The 16,620-nt window shown below is 44.5% G+C and overlaps 1 protein-coding gene and 1 non-coding gene across 2 annotated transcripts in view; one reads left to right on the forward strand and one right to left on the reverse strand.

Annotated features, from left to right (window-relative positions):
• LOC126184772 (DNA polymerase epsilon subunit 4) overlaps nucleotides 1-16,620 on the reverse strand; it is a 64,566-nt gene that overhangs the window by 16,891 nt on the left and 31,055 nt on the right. The window contains exon 2 of the mRNA XM_049927325.1: nucleotides 8,118-8,339. Coding sequence (XP_049783282.1) covers nucleotides 8,118-8,339 — 222 coding nt within the window. The remainder of the gene's footprint in view (nucleotides 1-8,117; nucleotides 8,340-16,620) is intronic.
• Nucleotides 7,285-7,359, forward strand: Trnat-ugu (transfer RNA threonine (anticodon UGU)). The gene has a single exon. It is a non-coding gene; the product is annotated as a tRNA-Thr (tRNA).

Raw genomic sequence — 16,620 nt, forward strand, 5'->3', positions numbered from 1 at the left:
GCAGCATGGAAAGTGAAGCAGCACTGCAAGGGATGGTGGCCCATGACAGCCAAGCACGTAACTCATGAAAGTGACGAGAGCCCCCTGGCGGGAGGGGGGATTTGGGCTAGGTGATTTTTACAGAAAGTGATGTAACATTATGACCTGTGTGCATGCATTTTAGCAGTGTTGATGGTAAGTGTTCGGGTGTGATGGAGAGTGTTCACCCAGTCTGAACTAGACAAAATTTGAGATCAACATTTGCCGGTAGAGGCAAGGCTGTTTCATCCTCTCTACAGGCGAGCTTGCACATTGCGCTGCTTTGAATTCCATCTGCAGTGATCTGAGGTTTTACATAGACTTCCAACACAAGTGTATGACGTACGCACAGTTTTTAAAAAAAGTTATGACACAATCAAATTAGTTCTCATGGGTCTCAAAGTGTGTCCACATACTGATGATTTACCATTTCCCTGAAAAATGTAGTGAATGATTACTGTATTCCATATCATTATATATTTCCATAACAAGGATACACAATTTATGCCATCTTATTTGCTTTTTGACCAGAATTCAGTAAGGAAAGCTGCACCAAACTCATTACACATTTTACATTCTATGATGTAGGATTTTGCTTGGATTTTTAATGAAATTGAGAAGTGTGATCATCTAAAATCTGACAACTACTGCCGTGTGCAAGGGAAATTATTATGTTATTTCCACACCTATAGAATGTTTTGTATTATGTGTCACAAACATGTAAAAATATTAACAATAATGTGTGTAACTTGTAGTTAATTATGGGGGATTCTAGTACTGGACATGCCAGTAGTCAAACAGGAGTGACTTGCTTCTGACCATTGCCAGCCTTAGTTAGCAGACATTTCGATCTGAAGTCGTTGTGGAAGGCTCTATATGGAAAAATCGTGTTACGTGGGTAAAGCGTGAAAAGGGTTCGAAGGGTGACAAAGGCAGATGTATATCGAGGAGAGATAAATTGGTACTCCTTGCTCGGCATTCGAGGTCTCAGTATAGGCCATCGTATTTGCGATAGCGTGGGAGCTGCAGAGTTTGATCCTATGTAGATGAATAGTTTTCACATACCAGGTGCTTTGATACGGTTTGAACTACTTTACATTCCTTTAGCCATATCCACTGAGCCCATTAGAATACATTTTGCTTAGTTGAAGGTGTAGAAATATCACTCCACAAACATTAATAACTTACAGAATGGTCACCATGTTATATGCACAAATTAATAGAGCTTTTGTACAAGAATATTTGTTTCTTTCTTATTCATTAACCTTACAGGCATCTTTGAAAGAAACCTTAAGAGCTGTAAGAGCTGTTGTATCTGACTGTAGCATAAGTCTTCTCATGTGCTGTTGTAGTCTAGAGACCAGTTGGCAGTGGGGTGGTTTCACAATGTCAAAGTTCTAGAAAAGTGTTTATAGCAGTATGCACATTGTGAGCCCTATGACTCAAAAACTACACAGGTCCAGGGTATTTTTCATTATATCTGAAGTAGAGATAGCACAGCTATATATTCATGTGTTCCATGTAATCAACATGTCTTCCCATCAAATAAAATTCCTGTGTCTCAAAATGGTTCAAATGTCTCTGAGCACTATGGGACTTAACTGCTGAGGTTATCAGTCCCCTAGAACTTAGAACTACTTAAACCTAACTAACCTAAGGATACCACACACATCCATGCCCGAGGCAGGATTCGAACCTGCGACCGTAGTGATCACGCGGTTCCAGACTGTAGCGCCTAGAACCGCTCGGCCACTCCGGCCGGCCTGTCAAGGTCTCGGCTATCAAGTGAAGATGCTTTAGTGAGTGTATACTGGTGTACGAGTACTGCTTTTCCCACATCTACAAGCTCTTTGCGTGAGGTGTGTTCATGGCAGTCACAAATGCATGTTTGTATGCAATAGCCTGTGGTCTACAAATATGACAGAAGCACTTCTTATAGATGAATCAGAAACAAAAGTAAGTCATCTATACAGACATTGTACTCATTAAAAATATCAAGAACACAAGTTGAGGAATAAACACCCCTCCAGACACCTGCACATACACACATGCATGCACCCAAACATACATACAGAAGGCATACAGTACCTCTCTGAATGTAGTAACTATAAATGTTTATGTATGCAAGCACTTTTTTTTTTGTAAGTGGCTTCAAATACATGCATGCATGCATGCATGCATGCATGCATGTATGTATGTATATGGGTTGCAGTAGTTATTTGAAGATGAAGAAGCTTAATCAGAAGTTGTGGTCTGATAATTTGCTTTCATATATATTTGCACGCAGTCAGTTTGGCAATTGTACTGCACAGATATGTGAAGGACTGTGGGTTCCATAGCATATGCTCCTCCATATTGTTACATGCCTAGAGTGAATCATATAAACATGTCAGCTGTGTGAGGATATATGGAGTATGATTGCTGCATGTCTGTGTGCCCTCTACCATTACCACAGTGCCATGGAAAACAGCCATATAAGGAACTGATATCAACAGCCTACTGTAGTCTGCCGTGATTATTGTAGACCACCACAATCAGCGGGATGTGTGTTGTCATTAACATATTATTAGTGGGGCAGGGTTTGGTTTCTGTCAGACCATAATATTACTGAGCCTTTCCAGTCTACATCGAAGAGAAGGGTGCATGATCACTATCCACCTCCAAAACTATCGTCACCTGATCACGTCAGTATTTTTCACGAGAATGGAACAAGATTCCCTTGAAAAAAGAAAACCATACAAAATGTGTATTTATCCATTCCAAGACAACTGGAAACACTCTGAATGCCAAAGGCCTTTCCACACTACATTAGGCATAGTAATGTTCCTGCTCCACTACAGTTGACGCAGCACAGCCACATGTATGTGTACGTCAGGTGCTGGAGTCTACTTCTACCCTTGCTACAGGTCTAGCCTGGTCAGTGTAATACATGAGGGTGGTGATGTCAGTATCTGTAACACAAGGACATTGAAGTCAGAAGTGTAGACTCTTTCCTCTCTGCCATGGTAGTCCCTTCTCTACCAGGCAGGTGAGCATCAAATACAGGCACACCGTCTTGCGACAATTTGCTAACCTACAGGACATGGCGGGCGCAGAACCCTGCCTTTGTTGCATGGAAGGCAAGTTTGTGTGGTGACTGAATATGTCACTGAAATTATAGCAAAACTTTTTCCAGAGAGGTAACCTGCACTGAGGCACAGTTTTGTTGTGGGGTGAATGGTACACCGCACCAGCTAAGGACTAGAGTGATTTAGAGTTGCTCTGTACTATGCACGTAACGTTGGTAGTCAGCAGCCATCTTTTGACTAAACTGCCACCTGCCTGAGAATCCGCTGTCAGGATCCCTATATGGGATAATTCACGTGTTGAAAAATGTGCATGGAAGGCGTCTGGCCTTGGTGTGGCACCTACCAAATACAGTGTCTCCCCATTACTGCTGATGCTGGCTGGGGGTCAGCACCCCTATCTGTGTTAACTGAATGACAAGGAGCAACAGCCATATCTGGGCATGTCACTTCACAATGCCACCTCCCACCTTGTGTGCAACTTGGTGAGGGTTCAGGCACTGAGGGGTGGGGTGGAAGACAGGGAAATGTAGCAGTTTTATTCCTCATGGTACTGCGTGCTGGACTCAAGTGACATGAGATGGCCAGAACACACAGTCTGCAACTTCACTTATCTCCTCTCCATACTTCCTATGGTGAGGGAATTAACAGTGGTGTATTGTGGGTGTTCTTTCTAAACTCAGGTAAGGGAGCTTAATCAACTACAATGTGTGATGAGAGTGCAATGTTTTGTTTTGCAGTGGCTGATGGGCATTTCTTTTAAACTTAAAGCATCCAAATACTGTGTGTGTGTGTGTGTGTGTGTGTGTGTGTGTGTGTGTAAATGCATTGTTTTAAACTCTTGCAGGCAACCTTAATTAAGGACCTACAGCTTTTTGGTAGATATTAAGCTGGCTTTATCTTAGGACAAGGCACCACCACCACCACCACCACCACCACCACCACCACCACCACGGAACCTCTCATAGCGGGCATAATTCGTTAAAGAATTATACTCTTAGGGCAAAACACTCATTTACTGAGACAATTTATCCATATAAATTAATGTAAAATACAAGAAAGCATTCCACGCAGAAAAAGCACTAAAAGTTTTATCTTATTCATGCCATTTATTCAAAGAAAATTATACATACAGTGTTATGTATTTTATTATTCACAATACTTAACTAATTCTTTTTTACTAGGACTAGATGCAATCGATTCCCATGTTGTCAGCATTTCTCTTATTATGCCAGATTTTGCTGCTTTGCTGTGACTGCCGCCTAGTCCTCCTCCTCCTCCTCCTCCTCCTCCTCTGAAGTCCTCTCAACAACTTCCGGCTGTGAAACATACTGCAACTCCATAAGCTCTTTGGTGGTCATTTCTTGACTGTGATCTTCCACAAGCTCATCAATTTCATTGTTATTCACTTTTAGTCCCACACTCTTGGCCAGAGACACATTTGATGACACACACTGGCCAAATATTCTTCGAAGCAGGAGTGAGACATCTCTTGGTAACCCCTTCCCACATCTTTTCAATCATCTCTATGCAGTCAATGATGTTGAAATGATATTTCCGAAACACTCTGAGAATGAGATTGGTAGCTTCAGTCAACTCAAAGCAATGTTCAAAGAGTGCTTTAGTGTAGACTTCTTAAAGTTAGAAATAATCGGCTGGTCCACAGGCTGGAGTAATGGATGTTTATTAATTGAAATTCTTCAAGGAAGTGATCTTGTAGGCCAGGAGAACTGTCCATAACGAGTAAGACACGGAGTGGCAGATTCATCTGAAGCAAATATTTTTTCCACCAAAGAACCAAACACTTCATTGAGATTTACACACACACACACACACACACACACACACACACACACACACACACACACACACACGTGTGTCACACAAGCCTTGTTGTCGGACCCCCACATTACATTTAACCTACTCTTGTTGACTTTACACTTTTTGAAGGTTCATGGAGTTTCTGAATGGTAAACAGGCAGTCGTTTAGTTTCCAATCACCACTTGCATTGGCACATAATAGCAGTGCAAGAGGGTCTTTCATTGGCTTGTGACTGGGCAATGCATTCTCCTTGGCTGTTATAAAGGTACACTGCAGCATCTTTTCCCAGAATAGACCAGTCTTGTCACAGTTAAAAACCTGTTATGGCAAATAACCCTCAGAATCTATGAGCATTTGGAAGTTACTGATAAAAGTTCTCTGCTGCCTTCGTGTCGGAGCTGGCTGCTCCGCCATGCCTTACAACGCTGGGGAAGCTGGTTCATCTATTAAACTGCCTGAACCACCCACAGCTTCCCTTAAACACTTCTTCGGCCGCTGATGATCCTGGTGTCTTCTTACTGAGGTCAGCAAAAATCGGTCTCACCTTCTCACAAATGATATTTTTGTTAATTGTGTCGCTTTGCAATTACTTTTCTTTTATCCATATAAGGAGCAACTGCTTGACATCATCCAGAATACAAAATTGTTGAAACTTCCTGGCAGATTAAAACTGTGTGCCCGACCGAGACTCGAACTCGGGACCTTTGCCTTTCACGGGAAAGTGCTCTACCATCTGAGCTACCAAAGCACGACTCACGCCCGGTACTCACAGCTTTACTTCTGCCAGTATCCGTCTCCTACCTTCCAAACTTTACAGAAGCTCTCCTGCGAACCTTGCAGAACTAGCACTCCTGAAATAAAGGATACTACGGAGACATGGCTTAGCCACAGCCTGGGGGAGTTTCATATCAGCGCACACTCCGCTGCAGAGTGAAAATCTCATTCTACAAAATTGTTGTTTAGATATTCTTGTCACTCCCTATGAAGCATGTATCTCCTTAATCTTATCCTTGTTCTTGTGAATAATGCAAATGGTTGATGTAAACCAATTTTATGTGTGTGTGTGTGTGGGGGGGGGGGGGGGGGGGCAATGTTTTATGTTTTGTTGCTATGGTCATTTTCTTTCTCTTATGGTCGTCTTCATGTGACTTATCTTCAGGGACAATTCCACAATATTAAAATTTGCACACACACACAAAAAACCAGTGTGAACACAAGTTTAGCAAAATGTGCAACCACAAGCTGCACTAGTTATACTAAATCATTGTCAATTGTTATGTGAAACATTGCTCATTAAGCAAACAATTGTGTGTTATGGGAGGTGCTTGTTAAGCGAGGTTCCAATGTATTACCCTGGTTATCTTTTTGCCACTGCCATTTTTTCCGCAGTAATCTTGTGCTGTCACAGCAAAATCACCTGAAAAGGTGGGCTGGGGGGGGGGAGGGGGGGGGGGAAGGGGTGATGCCAATAAGCCAGTTTAAAAGTACAGCCAGTCAACTGCATGATAAGGACAAGAAATTTGGCAACACTGCATGACATCATTGTCAGAAATCTTGAAATAATCTGTAAACAATGCAGGATGCCGGGATGAACATTGTCCCACTACTTGCTCTTTCTTGGAATGTGGGCTTGAAAACTCTTCAGAAATATTGGAGATTCCACATGTCAGATCAGCACAGCTTTAATGAAGAAGAAATGAAACCACCCACAAGATCCAAAGGAGTAGGACCTGTTCAAGTCCAGGCCATTCCTCATGTGTCAGTAATATTTTGGCAAAATTATGCAGAATCATGAGGAAACATTATGTCAGAGTAATCTTCTGGCCACCTACAAAGATTTGTGCTCTTCTCTGTTAAATGAAGGACAACCTGGGATTGCGGGGGCTAGAATCTGCAGAATGCCTTGCCAGTATGGAAAAGCTTACACTGGTCAGACTACATGCAAAATATGTGAAAGTTGCATTAAACATGATCGCCGCATTATTCTATCGCAACCCTGTACGTCAGCCATAGCTGAGCATTCTATCTCCACAGGACAGTCTACTGATTAAATTAAATTGAAATCCAGACTTTTCAGCTGCTTACAGGTGTTCATAAATATCAATGGAGACAGTTGAAAATGTATGCCCTGAACAGGACTCTAACCTGGGATCTCCTGCTTACATGGCAGATGCTCTATCTGACTGCGCCATCCATCAATGACACGGTCCCCGTGAAACCCACATTTCCAACTTATTGTCCACAAACTACATTTGTAGTGCTCCTGCCCACTATACTCATTACTCGCGACATTCAGTCTATCGAATCCTGTAAGTTGGAAATGTGGGTCTCACGGGGAGCATGCCAGAGATAATTCCCTGCAGTCACATTATCCTCTGTGTCCTCGATGGCTCAGTCGGATAGAGCACCTGCCATGTAAGCAGGAGATCCCGGGTTCAAGTCCTGGTCAGGGCACAATTTTCAACTGTCCTCATTAATATTTATGAACGTCTGTAAGCAGCTACAAAGGTCTGGATTTCAATGTAATTTCATACTTAAGGAGCTCCAAGGTCACCAATGGCGTCTGTTCTTTCAAGCATCATATTCATATATTCTACAGATTGTTCTGCAAAGAAAATCTTGATCGACAAGATGATTCTGGGATTCAATTATTAATGAATTGTGGAAACATGTTGGTGGAATATCTTTGTAATCAAGATGGTGGCTTTCAACTGGATAAGGTGTGGGACCTAGTGATTTTTTTCATATATGTAGAAGTAAGGGCCAACATTAAAACAGGGAGCATACATGTATGAACACCATTACACATGCGCCTGCACTGCATATGTGGAGCAATTTTTTGAAGACTGTGCTAAACTCAACAGAAGTCTTTCACGTAGCAACTACCTTCGCGCATGCGTCTCCGTGCAACTTTTGGTAAGAAGTTAGTGATGTCAAACAGCAGTCTTCAGTGCAAAACACTCACCTGAAGATGGCTGAATAGTTGTCAGCTGAAATATCATGGCAAGTAGTTGTCATCTGGCTGCAAACTCAAAACGTCATGGAATATGTAATTACTGTTGCAAAGTCAGTATCTTATAAAATGGTATGTTCAAGAGGTCCGAGTCAAATTTTGCCAGTACAACAATATACAAAGTGGCAATACAACTCTAAATTTCCAGAACTAGCAACAATAAAATTAATTTATAGCATAATTAATCAATAAAACTTACAGTTCCTTTTGCTATTAGGAAAACTGCTTCTTGTGTGGCAAGAGAAACATCAGGATCCATTTTCATCAAGTGTTTAATTCTCCCAATAGGCAAACGGACCAGTTTCTCTGCTTTATCTGCCTGGTTATTATTTGCATTGCCGTACGGCTGCTCATCTGTGGGCAAGTCATCATCAGCTTCCTCCAAATTCTCTTGTACGGGTAATGTCTTTTCCTTTCCATTCTAGAAAAATATAATAATAGTGTCAAGCCATTACTTTTCTTAACTGATAATATCTGTGAAAGGGCCTTCGTTTCTAAGGTTTTTATACACTACAAGGCTCATAATACAACAGAAATGAATGTTTGCAACAACATTAATACTGTAGTTATTACTAGGTATTTCTGAGTCAATTTCAGACAAAAGTGTGTTTATCAGGAAGTCATCCTGGCGGCATAAATGTACTGCTACAAAGGCATAATACAAGTAACCTTAATATTTGTTGGCATACTTACAGGCACTGCTGGTGCACTACCATATGCAAAGCTCTGATGCATGTACTATGCGTGAAATACAAATTGTGCAAAAATGTTCATGCATTTTCTGTTCTAAACAGATCACCTCGAATTCCTCTGAATCTCAGAAGTTGGTGCCATGGCCTGTATGTAATCGTCTTATTTCTTGTGGACCACAAAACGCAGATAATACGAGTTAAGAGTCAACATGGGAATAACTGAAGATGATAACATGTACTCGTGTAACACACAGTTACGTAGTACAAGGGACATGTATGTATGGTTGAATGCTAGTAATTAGGTACAGCATCTAACAATCGAAAAAATGTAAACATCGAAAGGCAGAGTTGAGTTTAGTTGGTTTAAAAGAGCGGGGAAGGGACCAAACTACGAGGTCATTAGTCCCTTGTTCCTAATGAAACAATGCCACACGTGAGAGACTAAAATGGATGAGACATATAACACAAAACGGAAATTAAGGAAAAACCACAAGAACAAAGGAAAGGCAACAAACCCTAAAAGGAACAAAAGAGGACAAGAAAACAGCAGATGCTAGAAACAGAAGAGAGTAAAACAAGAAAGCAGATTACAGTGGCTGGCCGACCAAGAGAATAAAAAGGAGAAGCCAGCCACTCTTCAACACATTAAAACTTCCACCCTAAAAGCACTAGGGTGATACAGAGGGACAAAGGACATGCACTAAAACCTACATGAAGTATAAAACCCACTCTCATAGGTAAAACTTAAGACTATAGCTGCTGTGGAGGCCTTGTCCCCCAACACCAAAGGCAGGGTGGTGGGAAAGTTAAATGTCTGTTGCAGAGCAGCTACAAGTGGGCAGTCCAGCAGGAGGTGGATGACTCATTTAGGAGCCACAGCGACACTGAGGTGGGTCCTCGTGACATAGTAGGTGACCATGCATTAGCCATGTATGGCCAATGCGGAGCCGGCAAAGGAGAAGTGATTCCCTGCAAGAGGCCTGTATGGAAGACTTCCACACATTCGTTGTTTCCTTAATTATACACAGCTTCTTGTGCGTACTGTTATGCCATTTTGTCTCCCAAAGCCGGAGAACCCTGTGGCGTAAGACAGAACACAGGCCAGCTTCGGAGATGCTCATCTCCAGAAGTGGTTTCTGCGTCGCCTGTTTAGCTAGCCTGTCGGTAAGTTCGTTGACTGGGATTCCGACATGTCCAGGGGTCCACACAAACACCACTGAATGACGGGACCGTTCCAGGGCATACATGGACACCTGGATGGACGCTATCAGAAGAAGGTGAAGGTAGCACTGGTCGATAGCTTGTAGTCTTCTCAATGAAATGAGCAGAAATGACGTGCCAGGGCAGATGTACTCAAGAGCACAAGATATGGCTGCCAGCTCTGCAGTGAAAACACTGCAGCTATCTGGCAAGGAGTGCTGTTAAATATGTCCTCCATGAACATACACAAAGCCTACCTGACCATTAGCCATCGAGCTGTCTGTGTAAACCACTTCAGAGCCCCAGAACATGTAAAGAATCGAGAGGAAGTGACAGCGGAGAGCAGCAGGATTAACAAAGTCCTTAGGACCACTTGAAAGGTCCAGAGGAAGCTGCGGACGAGTCGTACACCATGGAGGCGTACGTGATCAGACTGCAAGTAGAGGTGGTACAGGGAAGGACTCCAGTTCTGAGAGAAGGGACTGCACACGTATCGCAATCTTTAGTCCCAACCTGGGCCGCCGATGCGGGAGACGATCTGCCATTGGCGGGAAAAGGAGATGGTAATTCGGATGCTCAGGGGAACTATGAAACTGGCGAGCAGTTGCACATGTCTGATCTGCAGTGGAGGGACACCAGCATCCACCAGTATGCTGGTCACTGGACTCTGCCTAAGAGCTCTTGTCACTAGTCGAACCCCACAGTGGTGCACAGAGTCAAGTAAATGCAACGCTGAGGGCGCTGTCGAACCATAAAACACACTCCAATAGTCAATTCGGGATTGGACAAGGCCTCTGTAGAGCTGCAGCAGCGTAGAGCAATCTGCACCCCAACTGGTGTTGCTCAGGCAACAGAGGGCATTGAGGTGCTGCCAGCACTTCTGCTTAAGCTGATGAAGATAGGGAAGCCAAGTCAATCAAGTGTCGAAAACCAGTCCTAGGAATTTATCTCTCTCCACTATAGTGAGTGGATTGTCATTGTGGTAAAGTGCGGGTTCCGTATGAACAGTATGGCGCCAACAGAAGTGCACGACACACGACTTTGCGGCTGAAAACGAAGCTGTGGGCTACAGCCTATGACTGGCCTTGTGGATGGCTCCCTGGAGGCACCACTCAGCAACAACAGTACTGGAGCAGCAGTACGAAATGGAGAAGTCATCTGCATACAGAGAAGGTGAGATGGAGGGCCCGACAGCTGCTGCTAGACCGTTAATGGCCACTAAAACGATAGAGAGAGAGAGAGAGAGAGAGAGAGAGAGAGAGAGAGAGAGAGAGAGAGTTGAAGGATTCATTGTGACATGTAGTGAATGAGGATGTTCCCTTCCAGGCGCCATTTGAGTGTGCAAAAGGCTGATGGGTAATTCTCCAATGCAGAGGCTCGAGTGAGGTGCTCGGCAATTGCGTTGCGTCGGTACATAACTCGCCATTTATGGTAACACCGGGGACAGCTGTTGGGGCCTCGTACCCGAAAACAGATTTGATCTTCGCCCAGACTTGGGAAGGTGATGTACGGCACCCATTGGTCGAGACATATCTCTCATAACACTCCTGCTTCAGTCATTTGATAAATTGGCGAACGCAGGTATGGAGCCATTTAAAGGCTATGAGTTGCTCCACGGAAAGGTGCCACTTATGCTACTGTAGAGCTCGCCAATGTTCCGTAATTGCTTCAGCAACTTCCGACGACCACCAAGGAACTGCCTTACGCCTTGGGCACCCTGAAGAGCGAGGGATCCCGTTTTCGGCTGCAGAAACAATTGTTGTAGTCACCTGCTCAACCATCACTTCGATATTACCGTGTTGGGGAGATTCAACGATGACAGCAGAGGTGAAAGTTTCCCAGGCCGCCTTGTTCAAAACCCATCTGGTCAGGCGTCCTTGTGCCTGACGCTGGGGCAGTGACAGGAAGATGGGGAAGTGGTCACTACCACACGTCATCATGTGGTCTCCAGTGGATAGATGGAAGAAGTCCTGGGTTGCAAACTGATAAATCAATGGCTGATTAACTACCTTGAGCCACACTGAAATGCGTGGCGGCCGCAGTATTTAAGAGGCAGAGGTCGAACTTTTCTAATACAGCTTCAAGAGAAGTTTGAAGGGGCATATGTTCACTACAGACCGAATTTAGGACATAAATGCCGAACTCCGCCTGACACTATTATAGTCGCTACGGTTCCTGTAATATCCCTTATAGCTGCAGAGGGCAGGGGTCCGCATTGTTGGGAACTAGGTTTCCTGGAGGGCAATGCAGATAGCAGGTGTAAAGCCTAACAGTTGCCGTAGCTCAGCCAGATGGTGGAAAAAAATGCCACAATTCCACTGGATGATGACGTCATCGTGAGACTGGAAAGGCATGGAACATTCAATGAGGTAGTTTAAACCTCAGGGTCACGTGATGCCACCGACTTATTGCCTGAGCAGTCTATATCCATTGTCTGAGGGTCTGGCGAGATCTCGGTCCTCAGTAGTCGCCAAAATCTCCACCCAATCCTCAGATGCAGAGCTTGTAGATAGCGGTGGTGTGGGTGCCACCGCAATTTCCTTGGTCTTAGGGGTTTTCTTTTTGGATTTCTTTCGCTGCTGCTTGGGTTTCCCTTGCTTGGAGAAATTCACTGGCTCAGTGTCCGGGACTGAGGATGAACGTGAATCTCTACGACCAGCTGCTTTTGGGCTCTTCAGCCATTTGTGGGTGTCATTTTCCCAATAGCAGAAACCTGGGAAGGGAGTTACCCAAGGGACCCCTTCCTAGTGAGAGAAGCCGAAGAAGACTTACGCTTCTCCGGCTTAGAAGCGGGAACGGAGATCCTCGATGGTTGGGGGGGGGGGGGGGGGGTGCTCCCAAAGTCAAAGTAGGTGTTCCAGGAGAAACAGGGAGGGAAATAAATGCTCCCCACCATCAAGGGGGCAGGTTTAGTCTTCCGGCTCTGAGAGGTGACCTGGGTTGGCGGAGCTGATGGTGCCAAAACTGTTATAGCGGCGGCATACGATGATGATATATGTGCAGGATGCAGACTTCCAGCACTTAAAGCACCGCATTGAGGGAGGGATATATGGCTTCACATCACACCGCTAGACCATCACCTTGACCTTCTTTGACAATGTATCGCCCTCCAAGGCAAATATGAAGGCACCAGTAGCAACCTGATTATTCCTCGGACCCCAGTTGACACGCCGGACGAAATGTACACCTCGCCGCTCTAAATTGGTGCACAGCTCATCGTCAGACTGCAAAAGAAGGTCCCTGTGAAATATGATACCCTGGACCATATTTAAACTCTTATGGGGCATGATGCTGAAGATTAGATAGGTATATCACATAACTAATGAGGAGGTATTAACTAGAATTGGGGAGAAGAAAATTTGTGGCACAACTTGACTAGAAGAAGGGATTGATTGGTAGGACATATTCTGAGGCATCAAGGGATCACGAATTTAGTATTGGAGGGCAGTGCGGAGGTTAAAAATTTTGGAGGGAGACCAAGAGATGAATACACTAAACAGATTCTGAAGGATGTAGATTGCAGTAGGTACTGGAAGATGATAGAGCTTGCACAGGATAGAGTGGCATGGAGAGCTGCATCAAACCAGTCTCTGCACTGAAGACCACAGCAACAATGGGGCATGATGGTTATAGAAACATCCTCAGCTTGTCACAAGTGAGTCAAGCCAGTTGTGACTGAGCAGAGGATGCTGTTTTGATGAAGACTGACCCAGACCTCATTTTGGACAAGCCTTCCACCTCCCCAAACTTGTCCTCCAAATGCTCAACAAAAAACTGAGGCTTCATTGTCATGAAGGATTCCCCAACAGGTCTCCAACATACGAGGTACCGGGGCGAGTAAGATCCGCTGCCATCCTTAGCCTGACGTTCCACCCATGGTGTGGCCAGGGAGAGTAACAATTTAGGGTTGTCCTTCTGTGCACTGAATTGAGCTTGTAAACGCTTAGAGACTGCTGGTGTTTCACCACCAGCAAGAGATGATTGACTACGCTTCATCGCATATCATCCGTCCTGATGCCACCCACTCTGACCAGGGGCCCTCCCCACGAATGCCACCCAGCCGCAGCAAAGGCCAATGTTGACTTCGGTGCTTGTTTTTACATGCGACTCATTGCTCTACAGTTCTAGCATCAAGCACATCAGTACGTAGCATCAACAGGTTAGTGTTCATCACGAACGTGGTTTTGCATTCAGTGCAATGTTTACAAATGCGGAGTTGGCAGATGCCCATTTGATGTATGATTAGCACGGGGCAATAGCCATGGCACGGTACATTTGTATCGAGACAGATTTCCAGAACAAAGGTGCCCCCGACAGGAAGACGTTCGAAGCAATTGATCGGCATCTTAGGGAGCACGGAACATTCCAGCCTATGACTCGCGACTGGGGAAGACCTAGAACGACGAAGATACCTGCAATGGACGAGGCAATTCTTCGTGCAGTTGACGATAACCCTAATGTCAGTGTCAGAGAAGTTGCTGCTGTACAAGGTAATGTTGACCACTTCACTGTATGGAGAGTGCTACGGGAGAACCAGTTGTTTCCGTACCATGTACAGCGTGTGCAGGCATTATCAGCAGCTGATTGGCCTCCACGGGTACACTTCTGCGAATGGTTCATCCAACAATGTGCCAATCGTCATTTCAGTGCAAATGTTCTCTTTAGGGATGAGGCTTCATTCCAACGTGATCAAATTGTAAATTTTCACAATCAACATGTGTGGGCTGACGAGAATCCGCACGCAATTATGCAATCACGTCATCATCACAGATTTTCTGTGAACGTTTGGGCAGGCATTGTTGGTGATGTCTTGATTGGGCCCCATGTTCTTCCACCTATGCTCAATGGAGCACATTATCATGATTTCATACGGGATACTCTACCTGTGCTGCTAGAACATGTGCCTTTACAAGTACGACACAACATGTGGTTCATGCACAATAGAGCTCCAGCACATTTCAGTCGAAGTGTTTGTACGCCTCTCAACAACAGATTCAGTGACTGATGGATTGGTAGAGGCGGACCAATTCTATGGCCTCCACGCTCTCCTGACCTCAACCCTCTTGACTTTCATTTATGGGGGTATTTGAAAGCTCTTGTCTACGCAACCCCGGTTAGCGTAAGGAGGGCTATGCGTGAAGCGTTCAGTGAATTCGAAAGTAAAATACTAGGTACCGACTTGACAGAAAATCCTAGGAAGTTCTGGTCTTACGTTAAATCAGTAAGTGGCTCGAAACATCATGTCCAGACACTCCGGGATGATGATGGCATTGAAACAGAGGATGACAAGCGTAAAGCTGAAATACTAAACACCTTTTTCCAAAGCTGTTTCACAGAGGAAGACCGCACTGCAGTTCCTTCTCTAAATCCTCGCACCAACGAAAAAATGGCTGACATTGAAATAAGTGTCCAAGGAATAGAAAAGCAACTGGAATCACTCAACAGAGGAAAGTCCACTGGACCTGACGGGATACCAATTCGATTCTACACAGAGTACGCGAAAGAACTTGCCCCCCTTCTAACAGCTGTGTACCGCAAGTCTCTAGAGGAACAGAAGGTTCCAAATGATTGGAAAAGAGCACAGGTAGTCCCAGTCTTCAAGAAGGGTCGTCGAGCAGATGCGCAAAACTATAGACCTATCTCTCTGACGTCGATCTGTTGTAGAATTTTAGAACATGTCTTTTGCTCGAGTATCATGTCGTTTTTGGAAACTCAGAATCTACTATGTAGGAATCAACATGGATTCCGGAAACAGCGATCGTGTGAAACCCAACTCGCATTATTTGTTCATGAAACCCAGAAAATATTAGATACAGGCTCCCAGGTAGATGCCATTTTCCTTGACTTCCGGAAGGCGTTCGATACAGTTCCGCACTGTCGCCTGATAAACAAAGTAAGAGCCTACGGAATATCAGACCAGCTGTGTGGCTGGATTGAAGAGTTTTTAGCAAACAGAACACAGCATGTTGTTCTCAATGGAGAGACATCTACAGACGTTAAAGTAACCTCTGGCGTGCCACAGGGGAGTGTTATGGGACCATTGCTTTTCACAATATATATAAATGACCTAGTAGATAGTGTCGGAAGTTCCATGCGGCTTTTCGCGGATGATGCTGTAGTATACAGAGAAGTTGCAGCATTAGAAAATTGTAGCGAAATGCAGGAAGATCTGCAGCGGATAGGCACTTGGTGCAGGGAGTGGCAACTGACCCTTAACATAGACAAATGTAATGTATTGCGAATACATAGAAAGAAGGATCCTTTATTGTATGATTATATGATAGCGGAACAAACACTGGTAGCAGTTACTTCTGTAAAATATCTGGGAGTATGCGTGCGGAACGATTTGAAGTGGAATGATCATATAAAATTAATTGTTGGTAAGGCGGGTACCAGGTTGAGATTCATTGGGAGAGTCCTTAGAAAATGTAGTCCATCAACAAAGGAGGTGGCTTACAAAACACTCGTTCGACCTATACTTGAGTATTGCTCATCAGTGTGGGATCCGTACCAGATCGGGTTGACGGAGGAGATAGAGAAGATCCAAAGAAGAGCGGCGCGTTTCGTCACAGGGTTATTTGGTAACCGTGATAGCGTTACGGAGATGTTTAACAAACTCAAGTGGCAGACTCTGCAAGAGAGGCGCTCTGCATCGCGGTGTAGCTTGCTCGCCAGGTTTCGAGAGGGTGCGTTTCTGGATGAGGTATCGAATATATTGCTTCCCCCTACTTATACCTCCCGAGGAGATCACGAATGTAAAATTAGAGAGATTAGAGCGCGCACAGAGGCTTTCAGACAGTCGTTCTTCCC

This window comes from Schistocerca cancellata, chromosome 4 (genome assembly GCF_023864275.1).
Source record: "Schistocerca cancellata isolate TAMUIC-IGC-003103 chromosome 4, iqSchCanc2.1, whole genome shotgun sequence".
Lineage (NCBI taxonomy): Eukaryota > Metazoa > Arthropoda > Insecta > Orthoptera > Acrididae > Schistocerca > Schistocerca cancellata.